The sequence below is a fragment of the Lindgomyces ingoldianus genome, assembly GCF_010093535.1.
Source record: "Lindgomyces ingoldianus strain ATCC 200398 unplaced genomic scaffold BDR25scaffold_17, whole genome shotgun sequence".
Taxonomy (NCBI): domain Eukaryota; kingdom Fungi; phylum Ascomycota; class Dothideomycetes; order Pleosporales; family Lindgomycetaceae; genus Lindgomyces; species Lindgomyces ingoldianus.
The window spans coordinates 798,979-822,461 of record NW_022985178.1 but is presented as its reverse complement, the minus strand read 5'-3'; the positions used below and the strand labels follow the sequence as shown (position 1 = coordinate 822,461).

Here is a 23,483-nt window from a genome sequence, read left to right as displayed (position 1 = left end):
TATTATTAGTGCACGTCTAACATAAATATAACATAACATAGATATAAACTTAAGCATAAACTACCTTAACACTAACTAAACTTAGAATAGGCTTAATTTATACTTAAAGTGCTTAGACTTCTAAGCTAAGTATTTAATTACTAATTTTCTCTTAAACTTTCTTATTCCTTACACAACGTCTTATACCTACTATAATACCTCACGTAGTAATTAAACTAGACCTCTGTGAAGCTCTATAACCTTACTCGTGCACAATCGTGACACGCATATAGCTTAAGTATAGTCTTAATAATTACCTGCTTCTTTTTATTGCCTAGCCTCTATAATTTAGCTGTAGAATTAGCTTATAAAGGTTGTTTAGCGCTATAGTTATTTATTATTTTTTACAAGACCTTACATATAGCTATAGCACATTTCTTTAAGAGTTTTATGTCTTATTTAAAAGCTTAGAGTGTAAGCTGTATCTAACATTCTTTTAGCGCGTCTAAGTAGTGTTGTGGGGAATGCATTAGTGTAGAAAGAGTGGTTTAGTAGGGTCTTAGCAAAAGTAAGCAACTTAGGTGTGTAAGCAACTTGCCTATGAAGTACGTTAACTTCCTTACAGTAGAGATTCTTACTGCGCTAGTATTCTATAGTTTACCTTAGTATACTGTACAGTATTAATCTTTAAGGATAAACTGTTCTGCGTATCCTTTAGGTTCTAGGCTGTAGATGTCCTCTGCAGTTGCGCAGTAGAGAAATGTAGCATTAGTAAGGTAGTTAATAATTTTCTTACCTTTCTTTTTATTTAAGTTATTATTATTATATAACTTCTCTTTTTTCTGCTTTAGTTTACCTTTAAACTTTTAAATATACACATTTACTTTCTTACATGTTAGTGTCTTGTTATAAAATTCTTTGTATAAAAAGATATATTAGCGTTTTATATAAAATTAATTTATGTAAAAATAATTTATTAACTAACATCTTTTTTTATAATAGACAAAGTATTACTTTAATTATGTAGAGAACTATAGTCTAAATAATCCTTTATATCTTCTTAAGCTTTTTTTATGTTGTTAATAGCTATATATATGTAGTAAGCTATATTACTTATTAGTGTAGTACATGTCCTAAGATTTATTTATAAATGTATTATTTTATTAATTAATTATAACCTAAAGTGCTAAACAGAGGTTACTGTATAGTGCTTTATATATAAGCTTAATTAATAACATTACTTATTTAAGTTTAAGTTGCCCTTAGCATGCTTATATAATAGTAGTGTAAAGTAGTATCTTACCTTAGAATTATAGACTAAAAGCTTTTTATATAAAAGTAAGTTTATTAATTATAGCTTTAAAAGCTTTATGTAAAGTTTTTATAAAGTTTTTTTACTTACTTTATATAAAGCTTATTATTATCTAATCTGTCTAATACTAGTTATAGTTTATGTTAGTATTAAAGTAATTACTAAGCTGCTTATATAGTAACTTCTATAATTATCCTAGACTAATATTATAAAGGTAGAACATGTGTGCGCGCTTTTTAAAGATATTAGGAAAGATGCTTACATATAATGCCTTAAAGATAGTAAGGTGTTAGTAAAGCTTAGTAAATACTATAGCCTTATTAGCTAGAATATTATATAGTTACTTTATGTAGTTATTTTTCTTTCTCTATGCCTTCTAAAATTATATAACCTTCTTAGGTGTAAGGTTCTCTGCTGTAATATCTTGTATAGGTAGAAGTTAGTATAGATTGTACAGTAATTAAATTATATATAGTAGGTATAAGCTTTAGGGAATCTTATGCAGAGCTGTAGCTATAGGAATATGTAGCTGCCTAGTTATGCTCTTATATAGTAAGCTATTATAAAGTAGTTATACTAATTACAGAGAAAGTATTAGGTCTATAGGTAATTTATATAAAGACATTCTCTATTACATTAAGACTAGTAATAGTAGTAATAGTTTTATATAATGTTTTAGTAAAATAGTAAACATGTGTTCTCTTTTTATAAGTCTATATAGTGTAGTAGCTTTTGTTATGTCCTTCTTAAAGCTAATGCTCTTGTTCTATAGAGTAGTAATTAGTTTTTATAAGAACAGTTAGCTAAGATTTTTAAAGTGTATAAGCTCTTACTTTATAAAGTTGTCTTAAAAGTTCTTAAGTGTACATATGTCTATTGCGCTTAACGTGTAGAGTTCTATAATTAAGTTAGCTGTGTATAAATTAAGCTTTTTTTTAAGTGTATTATTTAATAGTTTAATTTTATTTACTTAATTTTTAATATTTATCTGCTCTGCTAGGGTCTTTGCTAAGATGCCTATAAAAGGTATATATTAGTTGTATGTTAATATGTTATGCTAGCTAGTTATAGATAGAGCTGGCGTTGCTTGTTGCTTTATAGTAGTTAGTTATGTGTTGTTGCGCGCTGTCTTACTTCTTGTTGTACGCTGCCTCTAAACAGCCTTGTGCAAAAAGATAAAACAGACCTTCTAGCATTAAACAAGCACTACTATTTATACAATACCTTTAAATAGTATTATATAGACAGGTTTCCTGCTTTTTACTTAGGTAACTAAATGTTACAATCCTTGCTTTGGGAAGCACTCGGGTCTTATGGTATTCCTAGGGGGAAAGTAGGACGGGTGGTAGAGGCCAATCTGGTAGGGTGTACAGTCCTACGTACAGGCTATTAGGCTAATAGAGAAGAGTAGAGTAACTAGATTATAGTTTGCCCTATGTGCAGCAGTAGGGAGGCTAGGGTTAAACAGTCCTTTTAGACAAGGTTAGAGGTATATATAGTGTAAGATATATAAATAGTATTATAGCTCTTTAGAAAGCTAAATGCTACTTAGTCTATGTAAAGAATAAACTAAATATTAAACACACCTTCTAAAGGTTGTTTAAGGTAGGAACTATATACATGTGCTAAGGCGCTAAGGGGAGCTAGAGGAGTTTATAAGAGCCTGCTAAAAAGAGCTTCTTAAGCTCCCTTAAGCTCCTACTAATACGCAGCCTGTTTCCTATTAGACAACGCATTCTTCTGTAATTACTAGCAGCTGCGCTGCCTCTGTGTCCTCTAATTAATCTGTAAGCAAGCCCTGTCCTAATCCAGCTAGATTATAGAGCACCGCAGGTGGAGTTACATTAGTCTAACTATAGACTGTAACACGCTGCCCCTTCTCCCTAGCAGCGTCCTTACTGCTCTGCTTACACAACTATGTTAGTAAAGGTTTATTTATAAAGTGTACATCTGCCTTCTAAAAAGTGTTTTAGACATCTATTCTTTACATACTAAATAGCTTATTAGTCTTGCTTGTTCTATTATTCTTGTGTTGCTTATTATTTTAATCTTTTTTATTAGACAAAAATAAGGCCTTACAGCACTTACTAATTTTTAGAGTTGTCTTATATGTTAACTTTATCCTTAAATAACTGTGTTAAATGTGTAAAAAAGTATAGCAAGTGCAACACCTTTATTTTTAATGCTACGTAGAATTAGTTAGAGAAAGAGTAGAAAACACTTCTCTAAAAAGTAGTTACTATAAAGGTTTATAAGCAAGAGCTTAACAACTAGATATTATGTTAAGTTTAAAAGACTTTAAAGGCAAAGGCTAAAAAGCGTTCTAAATAGAATTATATCTAAAAATTACTAGATCTGTTAGAGGCTTGTTACGCAAGATTCCTAAAGAGGGACCTGTCCTCTTTAAATAAGATAAAGGCTTTTAAGGCTAAAGTAAAAAGCTATTTCTTTTCTTAGCCTTTATTAGCTAAAACTTGTCTCTAAAGGCTACTGCTATCTAGTAATAACATAGCTATTTCTTTTAATATAGGTGCTTTATTGCCTAGCTAGTTTCTTTTAGATAAGCTTAAAAGTACTCTTATACTAATAGCTGCGTGTTTCTTAAATTCTTAGTAGGTTCTTATGTGTTTTTACTAGTAAGCTACTTTTTTTATTTTACTAAAAATTCTTTTTAATTTTTTTTAATTACTAATAATGTGCTTAACTTTATATTCTGTTTCTTTGTCCTTTTATTTCTATATAGATAAAGGGATTTCTTTAGGTGCCTTCTCTAATCTAGAGATATAGAACTATAGGTGTATCTTTATATGTAAGGGAAGCTTAAGCTTGCAGTTATCTTGTTAAGTTTAAAGAACTTTATATAGTCTTATTTTTTTTTTTTACTAACTTTCTAGAAGGTCTAGGTATCTTAAGGTTTTTTATATTAAGATACATGTAGTCTTCTAAGTAGATTTCTAGTCCTAGTTATTATAATTTGTTTACATATTTTTCTATTATTTTCTTGCTAGACCTAGCTTCTATAGCTAACTTTTTATGTATCTAATGTAGGTTTATTAGCTGTTTTATTAACTTCTATAGGTCTGTAGGCTAGTTTCTGTGCAATGTAAAGTAGAGGTTATATCTAAAATTAGCCTTATACAGTGTTTTTTTTGTTGTAGCTAACTCTATATTGTTAATAGCTAATTACGCTATTAAAAGCTATTCTGCCTAATTATTCTAAGTATAAAAAATGTATTTTTTTAAATATTTCTCTACCTCTGCATTTACTCTTTTAGTCTAACTATCTGTTTGCAGGTAGTAGGCTGTTAATAGCTTGTGTGCTATACTAAAGTGCTACATTACTGCTTTTTAGAAACTGCTAGTAAATAGCTTATCTTAGTTAAAAATAATAATCTTAGAGCATTTATATACTAATATTATGTTTTGTTTTAATTTATAAATAAATTTTTTAGTAGTTATTATTTTCTCTAAGGGCTAAGTGTGTAGGTACTTAGTAGTTTTATCTAGGGCTACTATAATTATATTGCACATCCTGTCTGTCTCTAGTTCCTTAGATAGAGGTAATTTTATAATAAAATTTATTATAATTATTATTTATAGTAGTTTTAGTGCCTTAATTAGCTAAAAGTGTCTATAGGCCTTATGCCTTTATAAGTTGTTTTTATTACAGGTATTATATTCTCTAAGCACCTTTATGCATAATTACTTTACCTTTAGTATTTGTTGTAGTATTGCAGCCTTTAGTTTTTTCTAAAGGGTGCCTATTTTTAGGTGTCTAAACATTAGGGATTTATAATATTTTCTAATTAAGTTCTTTTATTTTTACTTACTAGCTATAAGCATATAGAATTTCTTTAAAAGTTAGAGCCTATTATAAATTTATTTTTTATTAGTTTTTTTAAAGAGTGTAAACTTTTTAGTTCTTTTCTTTTTTTTATTAAAGTAGTCTAGTCTTTAGCTAAGGGCGTTAGCCTATTAATTCTGTGTTCCTAGAACATGCTTAATAATGCAGTTAAACTAGGTAAGCTCTATTACCTATCTTATGTGCATTAGCAAGAGTTTCTTTACTGTTAAGAATATAACTAGATTTACATAGTTAGTTATAATATAAAATAGCTTTACTATTTTATGTAGTTTAGTAGCCTATACTCTTATAGCATTTAATATTGCCTTTAGTTCTTTGTTAGGTATGCTATAGCCTGCTTTAGGTCCTAAGAACTTAGCAGAATAGTACATAACTAGGTGCCATTTTCTATCTTCTTGTTTTTAGTAAAACGCAGCCCTGCTAGCTCTAAGGGACGCGTCTGTGTGGATCTTTGTATCTAACTGTGGATTGTACATTCTTAGTACTAGTTTAGCTGTTATAGCTTGTTTTAAGGCTATAAATGCTTTATTTATTTCTAGGGTCTAGACAAATTTTGCTATAGCCTGTTCCTTAGTTATAGTGTTTATTAATAGTATAGTAATCTTTAAGTAGTCTTTAATTATTTATTTTATGTAGCCTAATAGTCCTAGAAATCCTTTTACTTCTTTAACTATTATAAGTTCTAGCTATTTAAGTACCTTTTATATTTTAGCTAAGTTAATTTTTATTTCTTTTTTATTAATTATAAATCCTAAATACTTTGTTTTAGTAACATAGAATTTACATTTAGAGAGCTGCAGGTAGAGTCTATATTTCTTAAGCTGTTCTAAGACTTTTTGTACCTTTTATATGTAGTTTTCTAGGGTGTCTTTTAAATAGATAAAAACGTTATCTAGATACACTAGAGTAAAGACATTAAGGTATAAGTTAAGGGCTATGTTAATAATTTACTAGAATGTTGCTAGAGTGTTTATTAGGCTAAACAGCATTACTAGTAGTTTGTAGAGTCTTTATAAGGTTCTAAACACTATAAGCTACTTATCTCTTTTTTATATTTTTATTTTGTTAAATCTGTCTTGTATGTTAAACTTTATAAAGTATTAAGTTTCTTTTAATTAGTTTATAATGTCTTATATAATTAGTAGAGGAAACTAATCTTAAATTATGTTATTATTTAAGGTCTTATAGTTCTAATAGACTTAGATTTTTTTTTTTTTTATAAAGACTATAGCTAAAGCTATAAGGCTGTGGCTTTTTTAGATATAGCCTTATGCTAACATTCTATTAACATATTCTTACAGGGCCTATTTTTGTACCCTTATTAAAGGGCAAAGCTTATGCGTTTTTAAGTTGTAATCTTTTATTAGGTTAATAGTGTAATCTTAGGGCTAATGTAGTAGTAGTTTTTCTAGGTCTTCTAGTGTTTTAAACATGTCCTTGTAATTCTTATATTTAGCTAGAATGTAACTTTTGTCCTAGGTTTAAATAATGCTAATTTATTCTACATTTTTATCTGCCTTAATTTCTTTATAAGAGACTTCTTTAAGTTTTTTTTTTATTATTCTTATTACCTAAGCTTTTAGCTTTTAGTAAGGAAATTTCTAGAGTTTCTTTTTCTTAGAGTAGTAACTACTACCCTGCTTTGCTTATTTGTAGACTAGGCATCTGTTATTGTAGCATGCTAACTAGGTTATGTGTGCGTGGTTATTAGGCGTTTCTATAGTTATAGTTCTCTAATTAATTGCAGAATTGTAAGTTCTAAGCTAGTTATAGCCTAAGATTACATTATATTTACTTTTTAGCTTAAGTATGTTTATAAACCTCTAGTCTTTTATATTTAGAGTTTTAAAGTCTTTTTTATAAGTTTTTAAGTTAATCTATTCTCTACTATACTTAATTAATAACGCGTTAGTAAGGGTTACCTTAAACAAGTTTTTTTTTATGTAGAATAGTATGCCTTACTTATCTACTTAATTCTTATTTATAGCAGTAAAGGTGCATCTGCTGTCTATAAGGGCTAGCCTAGGTTGTCCTTTATACATAAAGGTAGTTGTTAGGCTATGTCCTGCTTCTTATTCTACTATAATTACTACTAATATGTTGTGTTTAACTTTCTTATTAGAAAAAAAATAAAGATTAATGTTTTATAAGTTATTATTAAACTTATTTTTTTTTTTTATAAATTTAATGTTTTTAATTATAGCAGTTAGCTGCTTTACATTTATAATCTTTAACTAGGTAATGTAATGTTAGATAGTTTTTTTTTCTTACTACTTTCTACTAGAAATAGTAGAACCTGCAGTTGTCTTATTTCTTACACGCTGCCTATCCCTTCTACTTGTGTAGGGGAGCTGTCTAGCAGGTGTAACAATTTGTAGTTTTGCAGGCTAAGGCTGTTCCTTGCTATAGGCAACTATTATAGTTCTTCTTCTATGTAGGCTACTAGCCTGTTCTGTGCTTATTATTCTAATGCTTAATGCAATACTATTGCGTGCATTAGTACTAGGGGTATAGATAATTATTAGGTCTATGTAATATATTAAAAGGACTTTCTTAGGTCTACTAAAGGTATTCCTGCGTTTATACTATTTAAATAAGGTGCCTCTTTTATTAGTAATTATTAGTGCTATAGTTTTTGTTTTTACAGAGCGCGCACTAACTATAGCTCTATTACATTACTAAAGCTTTCCTGCTAATTACAAGGCTTAGAAGCAGTGTCTTAGGCTTCCTAGGTGCTAGCTTTAGAACTTTAAACCTAGTAAGTCTACTTAGTCCTTCTAGTTTCTAATCTTAGATTTTTATAAAAAATTACTATTACTTTTTTTTTATTTATAATGTTATACTTAACCTTAGCTATGCGTTGTATAATGTTAAAGGTAAGATAGTTATTACTAATATTTATTTAATAAAGCATAACTATGTAATAACTTAGGTAGTTATGTTATAAACTGTACTTCTAGCATTTACATTTTTAAAATTATTAAAAAAGCTCTCTTACTAAAATGCTAAGAGTTTAGTCTTAAAAAAAGAACTATTTTTTTTTTTTAGATATTTATAATATATCCTTAGATTTAAGTCTCTTCTTTATATTCTTTAAAGATTATAAGGTCCTATAACACTATATTAAGGCTACTAAAGTTTTAAATAACTACTTCTTAATACACTTTAGAGTAGTTATTTAAAAAATAGTTCCCTTTACATTACTAGTAAAGTCTGTTATCTAGTCTTTCTTATATTTCCTTATCTGTAAGGCTATATTTAGTAGTAATAGCTTTTATTATTACAGTAGTATTTTTATTCTCCCCTTTTTAAAAGTTTAGGCAGTTTTAGTAGAAATGTTTTACTTTTTTACAGTTTAAGCAGGCCTTGTCCTCTAGCTACTTTTATTATTCCTTTATTAAAGGCAGCCTATTATGTCCTAGAACTTAGCTCTTTTTAGGGGAAAAGCTTTATATATGCTTTACATAACTAAGGTCTATTAGTTTCTTATTATATTATAAAAGCTTTTTTTTCTTTAAAATAAACTTTAGTTTCTAGGAGGTTCTTTTTTATTTCTTTTCTCTTTTATGCTTCTTGTAACAGTTGTTATAAGTTATTACTTATGTAATAAAGTTTTTAAAAGTAGTTAGTTTTTTACTATACATAAATTTATTTTTTACTATCTTACTTAATCTATTATAGAACATACAGTAGAGAGCCTTCTAGTCTGTCTATCTACAGATAGCTAGCTGCTCTCTAAAACATGCTGCATAGTTTTAGACTAGGCTAGTTTCTTATTTTATAGTATCTAATTTATTAGCTATAATCTTTTTTTTATTAACAGTTTTATAAATAGCTATTAGAGCTTTTTTAAAGTTTTTAATATTACTAAATATTTCTTCTGTTTTAGAGGTAAGTGCTTTGCTATTTACTTTAAAGTTTATCTAATTATCTGCGTAGAGTTAGAACTAAATCACAAGAGGGCCTTTTAGGTGTAGTCCTATTTAGAATATTATTTCTGCGTTAGTCTAAAATGCTCCTTTATTATATTACATGTAGAAGCAGCATTTTATAAAAAATAGTTAAAGGTTCTTTAGTAATCTTTTAAAAAGCTTTAAAAAGGCTAGTTTTAAAGCTTTTTTAGCTATAATGCTTATTTTTTTAGATAAAATGTTTTAGATTTTTACTAACTCTACTTATAGTTTATGTATTTAATAGGCTTAATTAGTTGTTTTCTAGAGGCTTAAGAGTTTAAAAGAGTTTTATAATTTTATTACTTCTTAGTAGAAGTTAGTAATTTTTTTTTTAAGTTTTAGTAGTTTACTAACTTTATTACTAATTTACTAGAGTTCTTTAATGTTATCCTAGATTAAATTAATCTGTCCTGCTAAGACAGCTTTACTTTAGGTAGGAACTTCTATAGATCCTAATAGCGCAGCGTAGGCTATGTTAGAATCTAAATTATGTTAAAAGGTTACTATACTTTTTAAAGGGGTAGTATTTAATGTTATAATTTTTGCTTTAGGAAGCACTTAGGTCTTATAGTATTTCTAAGGGGAAAGTAGAACAGGTAGTAGAGGCTAATCTAGTAGGGTGTACAGTCCTACGTACAGGCTATTAGGCTAATAGAGAAGAGTAGAGTGACTAGATTATAGTTTACCCTATGTGCAGTAGTAGAGAGGCTAGAGTTAAACAGTCCTTTTAGACAAGGTTAGAGGTATATATAGTGTAAGATATATAAATAGTATTATAGCTCTTTAAAAAGCTAAATGCTACTTAGTCTATATAAAGAATAAACTAAATGTTAAACACACTTTCTAAAAGTTGTTTAAAGTAGGAACTATATACATGTGCTAAGGCGCTAAGGGGAGCTAGAGGAGTTTATAGGAGCCTGCTAAGAAGAGCTCCTTAAGCTCCCTTAAGCTCCTACTAATACGCAGCCTGTTTCCTATTAGATAACGCATTCTTCTGTAATTGCTGGCAGCCGCGCTGCCTCCGTGTCCTCTGATTGATCCGTAAGCGAGCCCTGTCCCAATCTAGCTAGATTGTGGAGCACCGCGGGTGGAGTTACGTTGGTCTAACCATAGACCGTAACACTAAATAGAGATTTATAGCTACTTACACATAAATTAGACTCTATCTTTACTCTTACTAATTTATAGTTAAAGTAGTAAGAAAAAGAATTCTTCTTATACATAAACTTTTAAATAGAAAGGTATAAAAAGAGCTTTCTTTTTTATAGTATTTAAACTACTAATTAGTGTTAAATAGACTCTCTGCTAGCTAGCACTTAGTGTTAGCAAATGTGTACAAGACAGAGAGGTTTGCACAGTGTAAACATTGCACAGGGGTGTTAGGTAACTAGTGTTAATTACTTCTTGTTGTTTCTATTGTATAAAGGAAAGGGGTTAATATAGTCCTAAACTCTATGCATAGATCTCTATGCACAGGGATCTAGGCGCATCTAAGCCACGTGACTATTAACCAGGCGCCTAAATATCACTATTCAGACAGTTAGCTTATTACTATGCATAAACTTATTTTTTACTATTTTACTTAGCCTATTATAGAACATGCAGCAGAGAGCTTTCTAGTCTGTCTATCTGCAGATAGCTAGTTGTTCTCTAAAGTGTGCTGCATAATTCTAAACTAGGTTATTTTTTTATTTTATAGTGTTTAGCTTGTTAGCTGTAATTTTTTATTTATTTAAAGTTTTATAAATAGCTATTAGAGCTTCTTTAAAGTTTTTAATGCTACTAAATATTTTTTTAGTTTTAGAGGTAAGTGCTTTACTATTTACCTTAAAGTTTATTTAGTTATCTGCATAGAGTTAAAACTAAATTGCAGGGGGGCCTTCTAGGTGTAGTTCTATTTAGAATATTATTTCTATGTTAGTCTAAAATGCTCCCTTATTATATTACATATAGAGGTAACATTTTATAAAAAATAGTTAAAGGTCCTTTAATAATCCTTTAAAAGGCTTTAAAAAGGCTAGTCTTAAAGTCTTTTTAGCTATAATACTTACTTTTTTTATTAAGATGTTCTAGATCTTTACTAGCTTTACTTATAATTTATGTATCTAATAAGCTTAGTTAGTAGCTTCCTAGAAGCTTAAGAGTTTTAAAAGGTTTTACAGTTCTACTATTTTTTATTAAAAGTTAGTAATTTTTTACTTAAGTTTTTTAAGCTTACTAACCTTATTACTAATCTGCTAGAGTTTTTTAATATTATCCTAGATTAAGTTAATCTATTCTGCTAGAATAGCTTTACTTTAGGTAGGAACTTCTGTAGATTCTAATAGCGCAGCATAAGATATGTTAGAATCTAAGTTATATTATAAAGTTACTATACTTTTTAAAAAAAGTAGTGTTTAATGTTATAATTCTTACTTTAAGAAGCACTTAGGTCTTATAATATTCCTAGGGGGGAAGTAGAATAGAAGGTAGGGGCTAACTAGTAGGGTGTACAGTCCTACGTACAGGCTATTAGGCTAATAAAGGCTTATGTAGAATAACTAGATTATAGTTTGCCCTATGTGCAGCAGTAGAGAGGCTAGGGTTAAACAGTCCTTATTAGACAGAGTTAGAGGTATATATAGTACAAGATATATAAATAGTATTATAGCTCTTTAAAAAGCTAAATGCTACTTAGTCTATGTAATAAATAAACTAAATATTAAACACACCTTCTAAAGGTTATTTAATGTAGGAACTATATACATATGCTAGGGCGCTAAGGGGAGCTAGGGGGAGCTCACAGTAGCCTGCCAAGGAGGGCTCCTATGAGCTCCCCCAGGCTACCACCGTTACGCAGCCCGCCTCCCTATTAGACGACGCACTCGTCTATGGTTCTGGGCAGCCGCGCTGCCTCTGTGTCCTCCGACTGGTCTCTAAGCGAGCCCTGTCCCAATCCAGCTAGATTGTGGAGCACTGCTGGTGGGGTTACGCCGGTCCAACTGTAGACCGTAACAAAAGGCTATCGCACTTAGTAAAAAACTTTTAATAATTTAAAAAATTAGTAAGATTTTTTTAATAACGTACCTAACAGGTTGGCCGGCCACACAGGTTAGCCGGCTACTTTTGCCAAGCCCCCACTAAAACCACCCCATTCTAGCGCAAAACAGCCCACTTTAGCCCTGTATAAAGCAATACAACATAAGATATTATTTAAAGTCTACTTCTGCTACTTTTTTATATGTACGCAAGTTATGCCTAGTCTAATTGCACTGCCTATATTACCTTTAACTTAGCTTACATTCTTTAGCGCACACTTGTGTCTTTAGCTTCTTCCTATTACTACACGCTTTAAACTTCTTTAAAGTAGTTAGACAAGCTCTATTCTTAACTATTAAAGTCTTTTTTACTTAAATTTGCTTTCTTTTATGCAATCTATGTTACATAGCAGCCTTATTTACTGCTTAAAGCTTTATAATCTTCTTTTACGCTAACACTAGCTTATGTGTAATAATTAATGCCCTTTTTAAGACCTTTTTAAAGGCCTTTACTATAGACATTAGTAAGCTATTTATATGCCTCTAAATCTTTACTTTTATAAGCATTAATTATAACTTAAATTTAAGAGTATTACTTAAAGTTTACAACTACTAGGGCTTATTATTAATAAGTAGTAGTAGTAATAAAGTATATAACTAGATATTAAAAGCTATTTTAACCTGTTCTAGGTTAAATAAAACTAAACTAGCGCCTTAAAACCCTTTTTAGATATTACTAAAAGTAATTGCTGCATTATAGGCGCGTATAAAGCATAGTAGGAACTTAAGTTTTATAATATAAGTAATTTAGTTACATATAAAATCTTTAGCTTAGCGCCTATACACTTTTTTTAAAGAGGCAAAAGCTAACCTAGCCTAGATTACACTCTGCGCGTAAGAAATTAGCTATATTAGCTATAGCTGTAAGCCTAGAGGGAAATCTGCGTGTAATAAGCTTAAGTATATACTTAATAACTACCTTCTTTTTAAGCTTAGTTAGATTCCTTAATTTAGGCTAGCATTCTACTTCTAAAGGCTGTCTAGCGCGTTAATTACTTAGTGTTGTGTGTCACGATTGTGCACGAGTAAGGTTATAGAGCTTCACAGAGGTCTAGTTTAATTACTACGTAAGGTATTATAGTAGGTACAAGACATTATGTAAGAAATAAAAAGGTTTAAAAAGAAATTAGTAATTAAATACTTAGCTTAAAAGTCTAAGCGCTTTAGGTATAAATTAAGCCTGTTTTAGGTTTAGTTAGTGTTAAAGTAGTTTATGCTTAAGTTTATATCTATGTTATATTATATTTATATTAGATGTGCACTAATAATACTTTAGTACATGTCTAATACAGTTATGTCTAGGATCTAGGGAGGATACTATAACAGTACCTCCCCCCTTATTAAGAAGGGAATTCTTTACATTAGTAGTTCTAGCATTAAGTTGTCTTTATTAGAGTACAGGTTTAGTTTAGATAGGTATTAGGTGTAGAATTAAGTTACTACAGAGTTCTTTTATAAGGCTGCTATAAGTTTTTATAACAGTTTGTTATATCTAGTTTATTTTATAAAGTATTTATAAATATGTTTTTTTTATTAAACTAGATTTATTTAACATCTTTTATAACATATTTTAGTTTATTATTTATAATAATAGGTTTAAGTAGTAAGTTTAGCTATCTAGGTAAATAGTTAGATTTAGAAGCTACTTAGCGCAGCAATAATACATAGAACACAGGGTGTATCTTTATGCTATTAGGTAGAATTAATTAGTAAGTATGTAATAAAACTATATAAGCTACTATAAAAGGGCTAAAGTTTTTTTAATTAAGTTTTTTTAATTATTAGTTTATTTAAATATTTTTAGTGTCTAGCTAAACTTTCTTACTAGCTGCATACACAGGGGCAGAGGTTTAAGATTAGTTTATGTACTTTTATTAAAAAGCTTAAGCTTATATAAGCTTTTTATAAACATATTTAAATATATTTTAGATTTTATTAATAAGTTTATTTACATTTATTACTTATATAAATTAATAAGTTAGTTAGGGGGTATTTAAAAGTAGTTTAAATTTTATTTAAAAGTAGTATCTATAGTTTACTAAAAACAAGGATACTTATGTTAATTTAAATATTATGTTATTAGCTTTAAACTATGCTGTAGCTAACTATTTTACTTAGTTATCTTACTAGTAGTTTATGTACACTTATAGAACTTATTTTATTATAGTGTTTACATTCTTAGTCTAGCTATTAGTCTCTAAGTAAAAAGCTATAGATAGATAAAAGATAATTTAGAGCTGTTTATAGAGTTTATTCTAAAAGGCTAAGACAAACTGTGTACCTTTATCTAATATAATTATATTAGGTAGGCTATAGTAAACTTATACATATTAGTAGAATAACTAGGCTATATTAGGGGCAGTTATAAAGAAACATAGTATTAAGTGTTAATACTTAGTTAAGTAATTAACAACTACTATAATATTTATATACCCTTTAGATAAAAGTAGGTTTATAATAAAATTAATTAATATATTTTTCTAAGCTTATTTAAAGATTAGAAGTAGTTTAAGTAGGCTATTATACCTTTTTTAAAAGGCTTTTACTTTACAGCAAGAATAGCAACATAATACATATTAGCGTATAGTATAGAACATGCAGGGCTAGTAGTACTCTCTCTGTAGTAGGTTAAGAGTCTTTTCTCTACCTAAGTGTTCTTTAACAAGTAAGTTATATATAATTCAGAGTAGTTTAATTCTTAGTTTATTAAAATTAAAAATTATAAGTTAGTTATCGTAATATAGCTTACTATTTTAGTTTTTATAGTTAGCTAGTATTACCTTTTTTAACTAACTAGCGCTGTTTTAAAGCAGGTTTAAAGTTTCTTAGATAAATTTATTATTTAGATACTTATTAGTAATAATTTAATTAATTATTTAATTTATTTTATTTAAGTTAAGGTCTAAAAATAGCTTAAGTTAAAGTAAAGTTTAGTGTTAAGCCTTTTATACTTTTTTTTAAGTAAAGATGTTTTAAGATTGCTTTATAAAAGCATCTAGTTTCTTTTTATTTTAACTAAAATAATAAGTAATTTTAAAATTAAAATAAAATAAGTATTTAAACTAATAAGCTTATTAGTAGCTAAGTTATTTTATAGTTACAAAGTACTATAAGTTCTTATAGTTAAATAGAACCTGTATTAAATGCGCTGCACCTTCTAGTTTAAGTTGCTATTATTTAAAGTAGTGTACTATAGTAAGTAATTTTTTACTATAAATCTTATAATTACTTTTTATAAGGCTTATTCTTTTTAAGAAGTATATAATAGGCCTAATAGTCTTATCTAGCTTAGTCTAGAAAAGAACTCCTGCTACTATATAGTCTAAGGCATTAGCTTTTATAAGTATTAGTAGTTTAAAGTTAAAGTAGTAGAGTATTAAAGCTTTAGTAAAAGCTTTTTTTAGCTAGTTAAAAGACTATTAGTAATTTAAGTTAAAGTTAAATTAAATTTTTTTTTTAGTAAGTATAATTATAGAGCTTACTTACTATAAGAAGTTATTAATAAATTATTAGTAAAAGTTAGTAAATTTTATAAAAGCTTAAACATTTTTTATGTTTTTTAAGTATTACTAATCTAGCATAGTCTAAACTTTAATAAGGTCTATTTAAATGCTATTTATAAAGATTACATATTCTAAATACATAACTTTTAATTAGTAGAACTTACATTTGTCTATATTAAGTTACAGACCTGCTTTTTTTATAGCCTTTAGCACTAGGTGTACATGCTATTTATGCTCTAAAAGGCTATTACTGTAGATTAGAATATTATTAATATATATAGTGTAGAACATATCTAAGTAGAGTTAGAGTAAGTTATTTATAAAATGTTAAAAAGTACTAGGCGTGTTAGCTAAGCTAAAGAGCATTACTAGGTACTTAAATAGTCTATATTAGGTCTAAAACACTATTAGCTACTTATTACTCTTTACTATTTTTAGCTTATTAAAGGCAGTAATAATATCTAACTTTATAAAATACTTTATTTTACTTAGTTAGCTTAAGGTTTTTTGTAAAAAAGAAATTAAGTATTAGTTTTTAATAGTAATAGTGTTTAGTTTTTAGTAGTTAATATAAAATTAAAGCTTACTTTTAGGTTTCTTTATAAATAGTATAAGTAACACTACTAGTAAAAAGCTAGCTTAAATAAACTTTTTTTTTAAGTTCTTATTAAAGTATTTTTAGAGCACTTTTAATTTATTTAGTAACATTTTATATAGTAGCCTATAACTAGGTTGTTTACTAGGCTTAAAAGTTATCTAGTAATTATATAGATGTTATATTAAAAGCTTATTAGACTTATTTTAAAAAAAGATATATAATAAGTTATAGTAGTTTTAAAAAACTATTATTTTTAAGTTAGTGCATTTTTAGAAAGCTAAAGCTTAGTCTATATTGGAAATTATAACTGCATAAATTTTATAATCTAGTTATTAAGCTAGAGTTATAAATAAAGCAGGTTCTATGTAGTAGATGTCTATTTACTATTTAAGTTCTAGTTTATATCTAAATTAAGTAAGTAAAGATTTTTTAAAAGCTTTTTTTTTTTAAGTTTAAGTAGTTATTAAATTATTTTATATAGCCTATTTTAGTAAAAGGCCTAGCTTATTAGCTTTACTTAGGTAGTTCTTTTCTAAGTTATTAAAAAGTAGGTTTAGAGACTTTTTATATTAAGTGCTACTTAGGTGTTATTTAAGTGTAAGTGTAAGTATATATTTTAGCATTAAAAAAAGTTAAAGTTTAAGACTTACTTTTAGTAATTAAAAGTAACCTTATGCTAATATAGCTATAGTTATTTTAGAATTAAGTTATAACATTTTATGTTTATTACATAGAGCTTAATCTACTCTTTATAGTGTTAGTAGGTAATTGTAATAGTTATAGTATAAAAGATAAAACCTCTTTTAAGTTATTTTTTATTAAATTTAGTTAAGTAAATTATTTAAGTAAGCAGTGTTAATTAAAAATTTAGTTTATGCGCTAGTTCTCTATTAATATAACTTATGCTGTTTACTTTTAAGTTAATAAAAGCTTATATTAAAGCTAATATAGTTTTTTATTATAAATATATAGAAATATTAACTTAGTACTTTTAGTTATTAGTAGAAGACTTAGCCTATAAGTTAGTAAAGATTTAGTGTTAAATTAGTTCTAAAGGGCAACTTAGCCCTAGAATAAGCTTTTTTACAGGCTCCTACTACTATAGCTGCGGCTATGTTAAGAGTAGTAAGAAAGATTAAAGCTTAAATATAAGTTAAAGCTCTTATAAAAATAAAATTAAAATAGTAAAGATCTTTAATAAGTGCTAGCAGCACTACTTATGTAGACTTAAAAAAAAGAAATAAAGCAGTTTTAGAAAATATAACTATGCTTACTACACTTAAGTATTAACTTTTTTTTTTATAATTTTTATACTTTTTAGAACTAACTAAAGTATAATTTAAATTAATTTTTATTACATTAAAGTTTTTATTTATAGCTACGCTAGTTTAGGGGCGTATTAGAGCTTATATAAAGAGGAACCTTATATTATTATTATAGGTAGCAATTAGGTTTACATACACATTAAAGTTATTTAGAAGGGGTTCTTCTACTATAGCATGTTACAGTTTAGTTAAGAGAGAGTTATATAAAGCTATAATTAGACTTATCTTATTTAGGCCTATATTAGATGTAAGTTAGTAAAACTTAGTAAAGTGTAAAGTAAAGCTTTTTTTTTTTATTATAAAGTGTTTAGGTAACTTAGGGCTGTTAACTTTTTATTTAAGTTTTTATAAGTTACTTATAAAAATACTATAAATTAATCTAAGTTAATAATATCTTTATTTATTAGTAAGTTAATTAAGGCTGTTACATTATAGTTAAGTTAAAAGTAGGCATATAGTAACTAGAAGTGTTTAAAAGAAAATTAGTCTATGTTTTTTTTAAGTTTATATTAAAGCTTATGTAAGAAAAAAGGTAGGTCTTTTTGTTTTTTATTAAATAGTAAAAGATTAGAGAGTTAGTTAAATTTTATTACTAAGTTAAAAAGGTTATAAGTTGTAGGTAGTATTAGGTAGAAAAAAGTTAAGCTATTTTTAGACTTTTAAGTAAGCTTTAAGGCTAGTAAGTTTTTAGTTTCTACTACTATAATAAAAATTAAAGTAGAAATAGACTACTTAATAATATAAAGCTGTTTTTTAAAGTTCTTTTAAAAAGCTTTAAAGCTTATAATGTAGTAGCTTTCTTATAAAGTAAGTACTTTTTAAAAAGCTTTTTAGCTTACTTTAATAGCTTAAAGTTATGCAAGTACTAAGCTTATTAAATTAGATTTAAAGGCTATTCTTAGCTAAAGTTTTAACATAACATAATATTATAATTATGCATAAGTAAGGTTATAAAGCTTTACAGAGGTCTAGTTTAATTATTACATAAAGTATTATAGTAGGTATAAGACATTATGTAAGAAATAAAAAAGTTTAGAAGAAAATTAGTAATTAAATACTTAGCTTAAAAGTCTAAGCGCTTTAAGTATAAATTAAGCCTGTTCTAAGTTTAGTTAGTATTAAAGCAGTTTATGCTTAAGTTTATGTCTATGTTGTGTTGTGTTTATGTTAGACGTGCACTAATAATACTCTAGTACGCGTCTAATACAGTTATGTCTAGAATCTAGGGAGGATACTGTGACATTGTGTAAGAGATATTATAAATAGCTGTAGCATGTTATAAAAAAAGTTTTAAGTCTTATTTAAAAGCTTAAAAAGTAAGCTGTATCTAACGTTCTTTAGAAGATTTAATCTAGTGTTATTGTTAAGGCATTATGTAGATAGGTAGAGTGTAGTAGGGGCTTGGCAAAAGTGGCTGGCCAACCTGTTAGGTACGTTAATGCTTTAAAAGCACTTTTTACATATAAGTAACTAAGAAATAAGTATATTTATAATACTTAGTAGATAATTAAATAATAATTTAGCCTAATTTATTTTAGCCTAATTAAGCTACTTATGCTTATATAAAGCTTTAGAATAATTTTTTTATCTATAAAAAGCAGTAAACTATGGAGACTTTAAGTTAGTAGTTACTAAAAAGCTAAAAATACTTAGTAAAACTATACACTAAAAGATTTTTAAAAAGCTTAAGTAAGTGTAGTATAAAAAAGTAAAAGCTATACTACTTAAAAAAAGCTATGTAATTTTAAATAAAGCCTTCTTTACTTTAAAAGCTATTAAAGAATTAGATAAGTGTTACACTCTTTCCTTTAGAGAAATCTTGTCCGAAGCACTCGAGGGCCTAAAGGGAGATTAGGGGTGCGGGGGGAGAGGGAACTTAGCCTAAGGCGGGTGTACAGTCCGTCGGGGCAGAGTTGCTGGGGAAGGAGGTGCAGCTAACTGTAGTTTGCCCTACAACAGCAGTATAAGGCGCTTAGGTTAAACAGTTCTTAGAGAGAACAAGAGAGGAGGTATATATAGTGCAAAATACATAATTAAATTCCTTTTTATTAAAAAGTAGTAATGCTACTGTGGAGGATAAAATAGCCTAGCAGTAGCTGTTTAGAAGATCGGATGAAGTGACTCTCCTATCTAAGAGAGCTGAAGGCTCTCCTTATATACACCGAGCTTCGGAACATAATATCTCCAGATCCCGAGCTGCGTCCCAGGCTCTGAGCCCCAGTCAAGGCTCTTAGTATACGCGACAGCTGCTTAGTCTATATAAAAAATAAACGTAATATTAATTACAGCTTTTAAGTAAAGTTAAGATCTTAAACTATATACATAGAGTTGCATACATTGCGTGCGCTGCATGCATTGCATGCAATATGTTTTTTAGCACGCGCTGCATTTACTGCATTTATTACATGCAATGTTTAGGGCTTATTAGACAACGCACTCTGCTGCGCATTAGTCTAAGAGCTTAGTCTATTTTTTATCTATTAAGTTACATAACTTACGAGGCAGGAAATTAATAACTTTCTATTCTTAATTATTTAAACAGTAGGGCACAGCTAACTAGTTGCATATAGTCTAATTATAGATTATAACACGCAGGCTCCTCTCTCTATTAGCGTCCTTGCTGTTCTGCTTATACTATTGCAAGTGTTAAAATTTTCTTTTATTTAGTAAGTGTCCTCTTTTATACACTTTCTATGCATGTATTTTTCTTAACTATGCCTTACTAGTCTTCTTATTCCTCTAGTTCTAAGTAACAATTACGCGCTATTACCTGCCTTAATCCCCTTTGTTGAACAAAAATGCAGCTATGTAGTCCCTATTACTTAAGTAGTTTCTCTTATATTTTAACCTTATTATCTAACACGTGTGTAGAGTGTGTGTAAAAGGGAAGTTAGTGTAATGCTTTTATCTCTAATGCTGCGTAGGATTATTTAGAGAAAGAAAAAAAAAACTTCTATAAAAAATAAAAGCAGCTTAGGCTTAATAAAAGTAAGAAAAAAAGCGTAATCTAAAAAAAGTAGAAAAGAAGGAAATAAAAGAGGTAAAGCATTATGCTAAAAGTTTAAAAAGTTTATAAGTAGTCTATGCTTCTAAAATTTACTACTAAAGACAGCTTAACCTTTTTAAAGATTAAAGGGCAAAATATCTATAAAAAAAAAACCTCTTATCTCTAGATAAAGTTAAAGCGCTTAAGGCTAAGGCTGCTAGCCTTTCTCCTCTCTAACCTATATTAAAGGGTTGTAGACTTTCTACATTGCAGCTATCTAATGCTGCTGCAGTAGCTTTAGCTAATAATAGTGTTTTCTAGTCTAGAGAACTTTCTCTAGGCTAGTTCTAGTTAGAAGGGATGCCTAATAATCTTAAAAAGCTATAGAGCATTTACTAAGTTCTTAATTAGTTCCTATGTGCTTTTACTAGTAAGGTACTTTTTTTATTTTACTAAAAACTCTTTTTTATTTCTAGCGTTAAGTATGCGTTTAACTTTATATTCTACTTCTATATTCTACTATCTAACCTTTAAAAGAGGTATTTTATTTAATGCCTTTTTAAGCTTTAAAATATAGAACTATAAGTGTATTTATATATTCTTTAGTAATTTAAGTTTATAATTTTCTTATAGTGTTTATAAAACTTTATATAGTCCTATTTATTTTCTTGTTAGATATGCGCACCTACTGTTAAGACAGGAGGAACGCTTGACGAAAGCTGCTACATAGTACGAGCAATAAGCTCGAACAGTATGTTGCTGCAAATTGCTGCATGTTGCAAGCTGGTCGCGCATAGGGCAAGTGCGCGAGGGACTCGGATCGGAAAAACAAAAGCCGAGCAACACGAGTAGAGCAGAAAAGGGATCGATAAATCAAATACAATCAATAATCATCCCATACATCATATCCAAACCCATCATTCATCTTAGGAAGCCTAGAAACAGTGCTTCAATCTGACAACCCTAGATAGATAACCACGATTATCTCAGCTAGCTTAGACAGGGTGAGGCGAGAACTAAGGACGCACAAACCACTATGCATAATGCTACTCTTATAGAGTATAGCCTAGAGGTTAGCAGTTTCTAACCCCTGTTAGTAGTGTTTCTCTCCTTAGCTATCTAAGAGACTTTTATAATTTTCTCTATGAACAAACAGGCCTATTTTAAGATTATTATAATAAAATTAGATTTATAATATCTCTACTACTATATGTCTAAATAGGCTAAGAATTTAATAGAAGGTAGAAATAAAGCGCAGCTATAAAATAGTATATTCTTTTACTAAATTTTAACTATTATTAGTAAAAGAAAGTCTAAACGCGTAGGGAATTTTAACCTGTCTATACTCTAATTTTAGATAGACAGTATTGCCCTCCTAACTAGAACTTAACTACTAGTAGACTAAATCTCCTAGAATTTTACAGGCTCTCTAACAAAGCTAGTCTAAGACAGCTTCTAGATCCTTAGAGTCCTTAGACAACAGCTAGGTAAGCTGTAGACATAAAGGCAATTGCAACGTCTCTAGCCTACTATCTACTAGACTACAGCTTAACAACTAGTATACTAAATCTCCTAGAATTTTGCAGGCTCCCTAACAGAGCTAGTTAATAACAGCTTCTAGATTCTTAGAGTTCTTAGGCAACAGCTAGTTAAGCTGCAGACATAAGGGCAATTGCAACGTCTCTAGACTACTATCTACTCGACTACAGCTTAACAACTAGTACACTAGATCTTCTATAATTTTGCAGACTTCCTAACAGAGCTAGTCTAAGACAGCTTCTAGATCTTTAGAGTTCTTAGACAACAGCTAGTTAAGTTAGAGCAAAGTAAGTAATTAAGCTAATTACTTCTATAGCTAGAGCTTAATAACAACACAACAAAATTATCTAGAATTTAGTATAGTATAAAAATAAGCTTGTCTTAGATAGGCCTTAAATTCTAATAATAATATATTATGTAGTTAAAAAGTTACATTAAGGTGCAGTTATAGAGTAATTAGAATGCTCTATGTAGGACTTAGTAACGCAGTACTTTACTAAATCTTATTAGAAACAAGTTATAAAAATAATAAAATATAGCTAGAGGCTTTCTCTAATACCTATTAAAATCTAAGGTAGTTTAGATGTATAGTAGTAGAGCTACAATAATTCTTAGTTAAGCTAGTGCATAGTAGAGAAGGTTTAGAACCACAATGTTACCTAAAAAATTACAAAAGTCCCTTAGACAGCCAGGGAGAGAAAGCCTTTCTTACACCCTTATTAGCTGGAGAGATGGGGCTTGTGCCACTAAGGCTACTAGCAGGGGCTTGCCCCTGTCGAGGCGCTCTCCCCATCCCGTCTGAGCTTGCTGAGATAAAACCACGAAGCGTCAACTTCCGCCTATGCCTAGCACGGTATTGGATAATAAGTTAGTAGGACTCGCAGATGAAAAGGTGATACAGAGACAAGTTGTACAGCAGGTACAACTGTGAACCTAGAGAACGCTGTGGCCATGAGACGCAAAATTATTTTTTGCAAAGTTTGACCAAGCATTTGTCTTGAGGTAAAACGGGTATAAGCTTAGAAGATCTAGAGTAGTCAAAATTGAAACAGGGAAGCGGCTGCTCAACTCTTGACATAAGGCATTGAATGAGCATACGTGCCTTGTTGATCGAGTTGTGTGGGTGGACGCAAAAAGAAACTGGGAAGGAGAGTGGGTGCCCTTTTCCGCGTAAGAGGGGAAAGTGGTTTGTTTTCCGTGATCGCAGGATGCTTTTTAGCTCTTCAAAATCGTAGAAGATTGACCAGGCTTTACCGTGATTAATCAGCTAACGCACGGTCTCACCTGACGCACAGTTTTTATCTACAGTCCACCCGCTCTAACTTTTTAGCTACTATAGCTATATA

At 28.8% G+C, this 23,483-nt stretch overlaps 1 protein-coding gene across 1 annotated transcript; it reads left to right on the top strand.

The window, feature by feature from the left end:
• Nucleotides 1-22,868: 22,868 nt before the first annotated feature.
• BDR25DRAFT_355575 (uncharacterized protein) lies at nucleotides 22,869-23,425 on the top strand (the record flags this gene model as incomplete). Its single annotated transcript, XM_033695483.1, has 5 exons — nucleotides 22,869-22,990; nucleotides 23,039-23,064; nucleotides 23,094-23,139; nucleotides 23,231-23,334; nucleotides 23,385-23,425. 5 exons carry the CDS (start codon nucleotides 22,869-22,871, stop codon nucleotides 23,423-23,425), a joined length of 339 nt encoding a protein of 112 aa, XP_033547321.1.
• Between the last annotated feature and the right edge of the window lie 58 nt (nucleotides 23,426-23,483).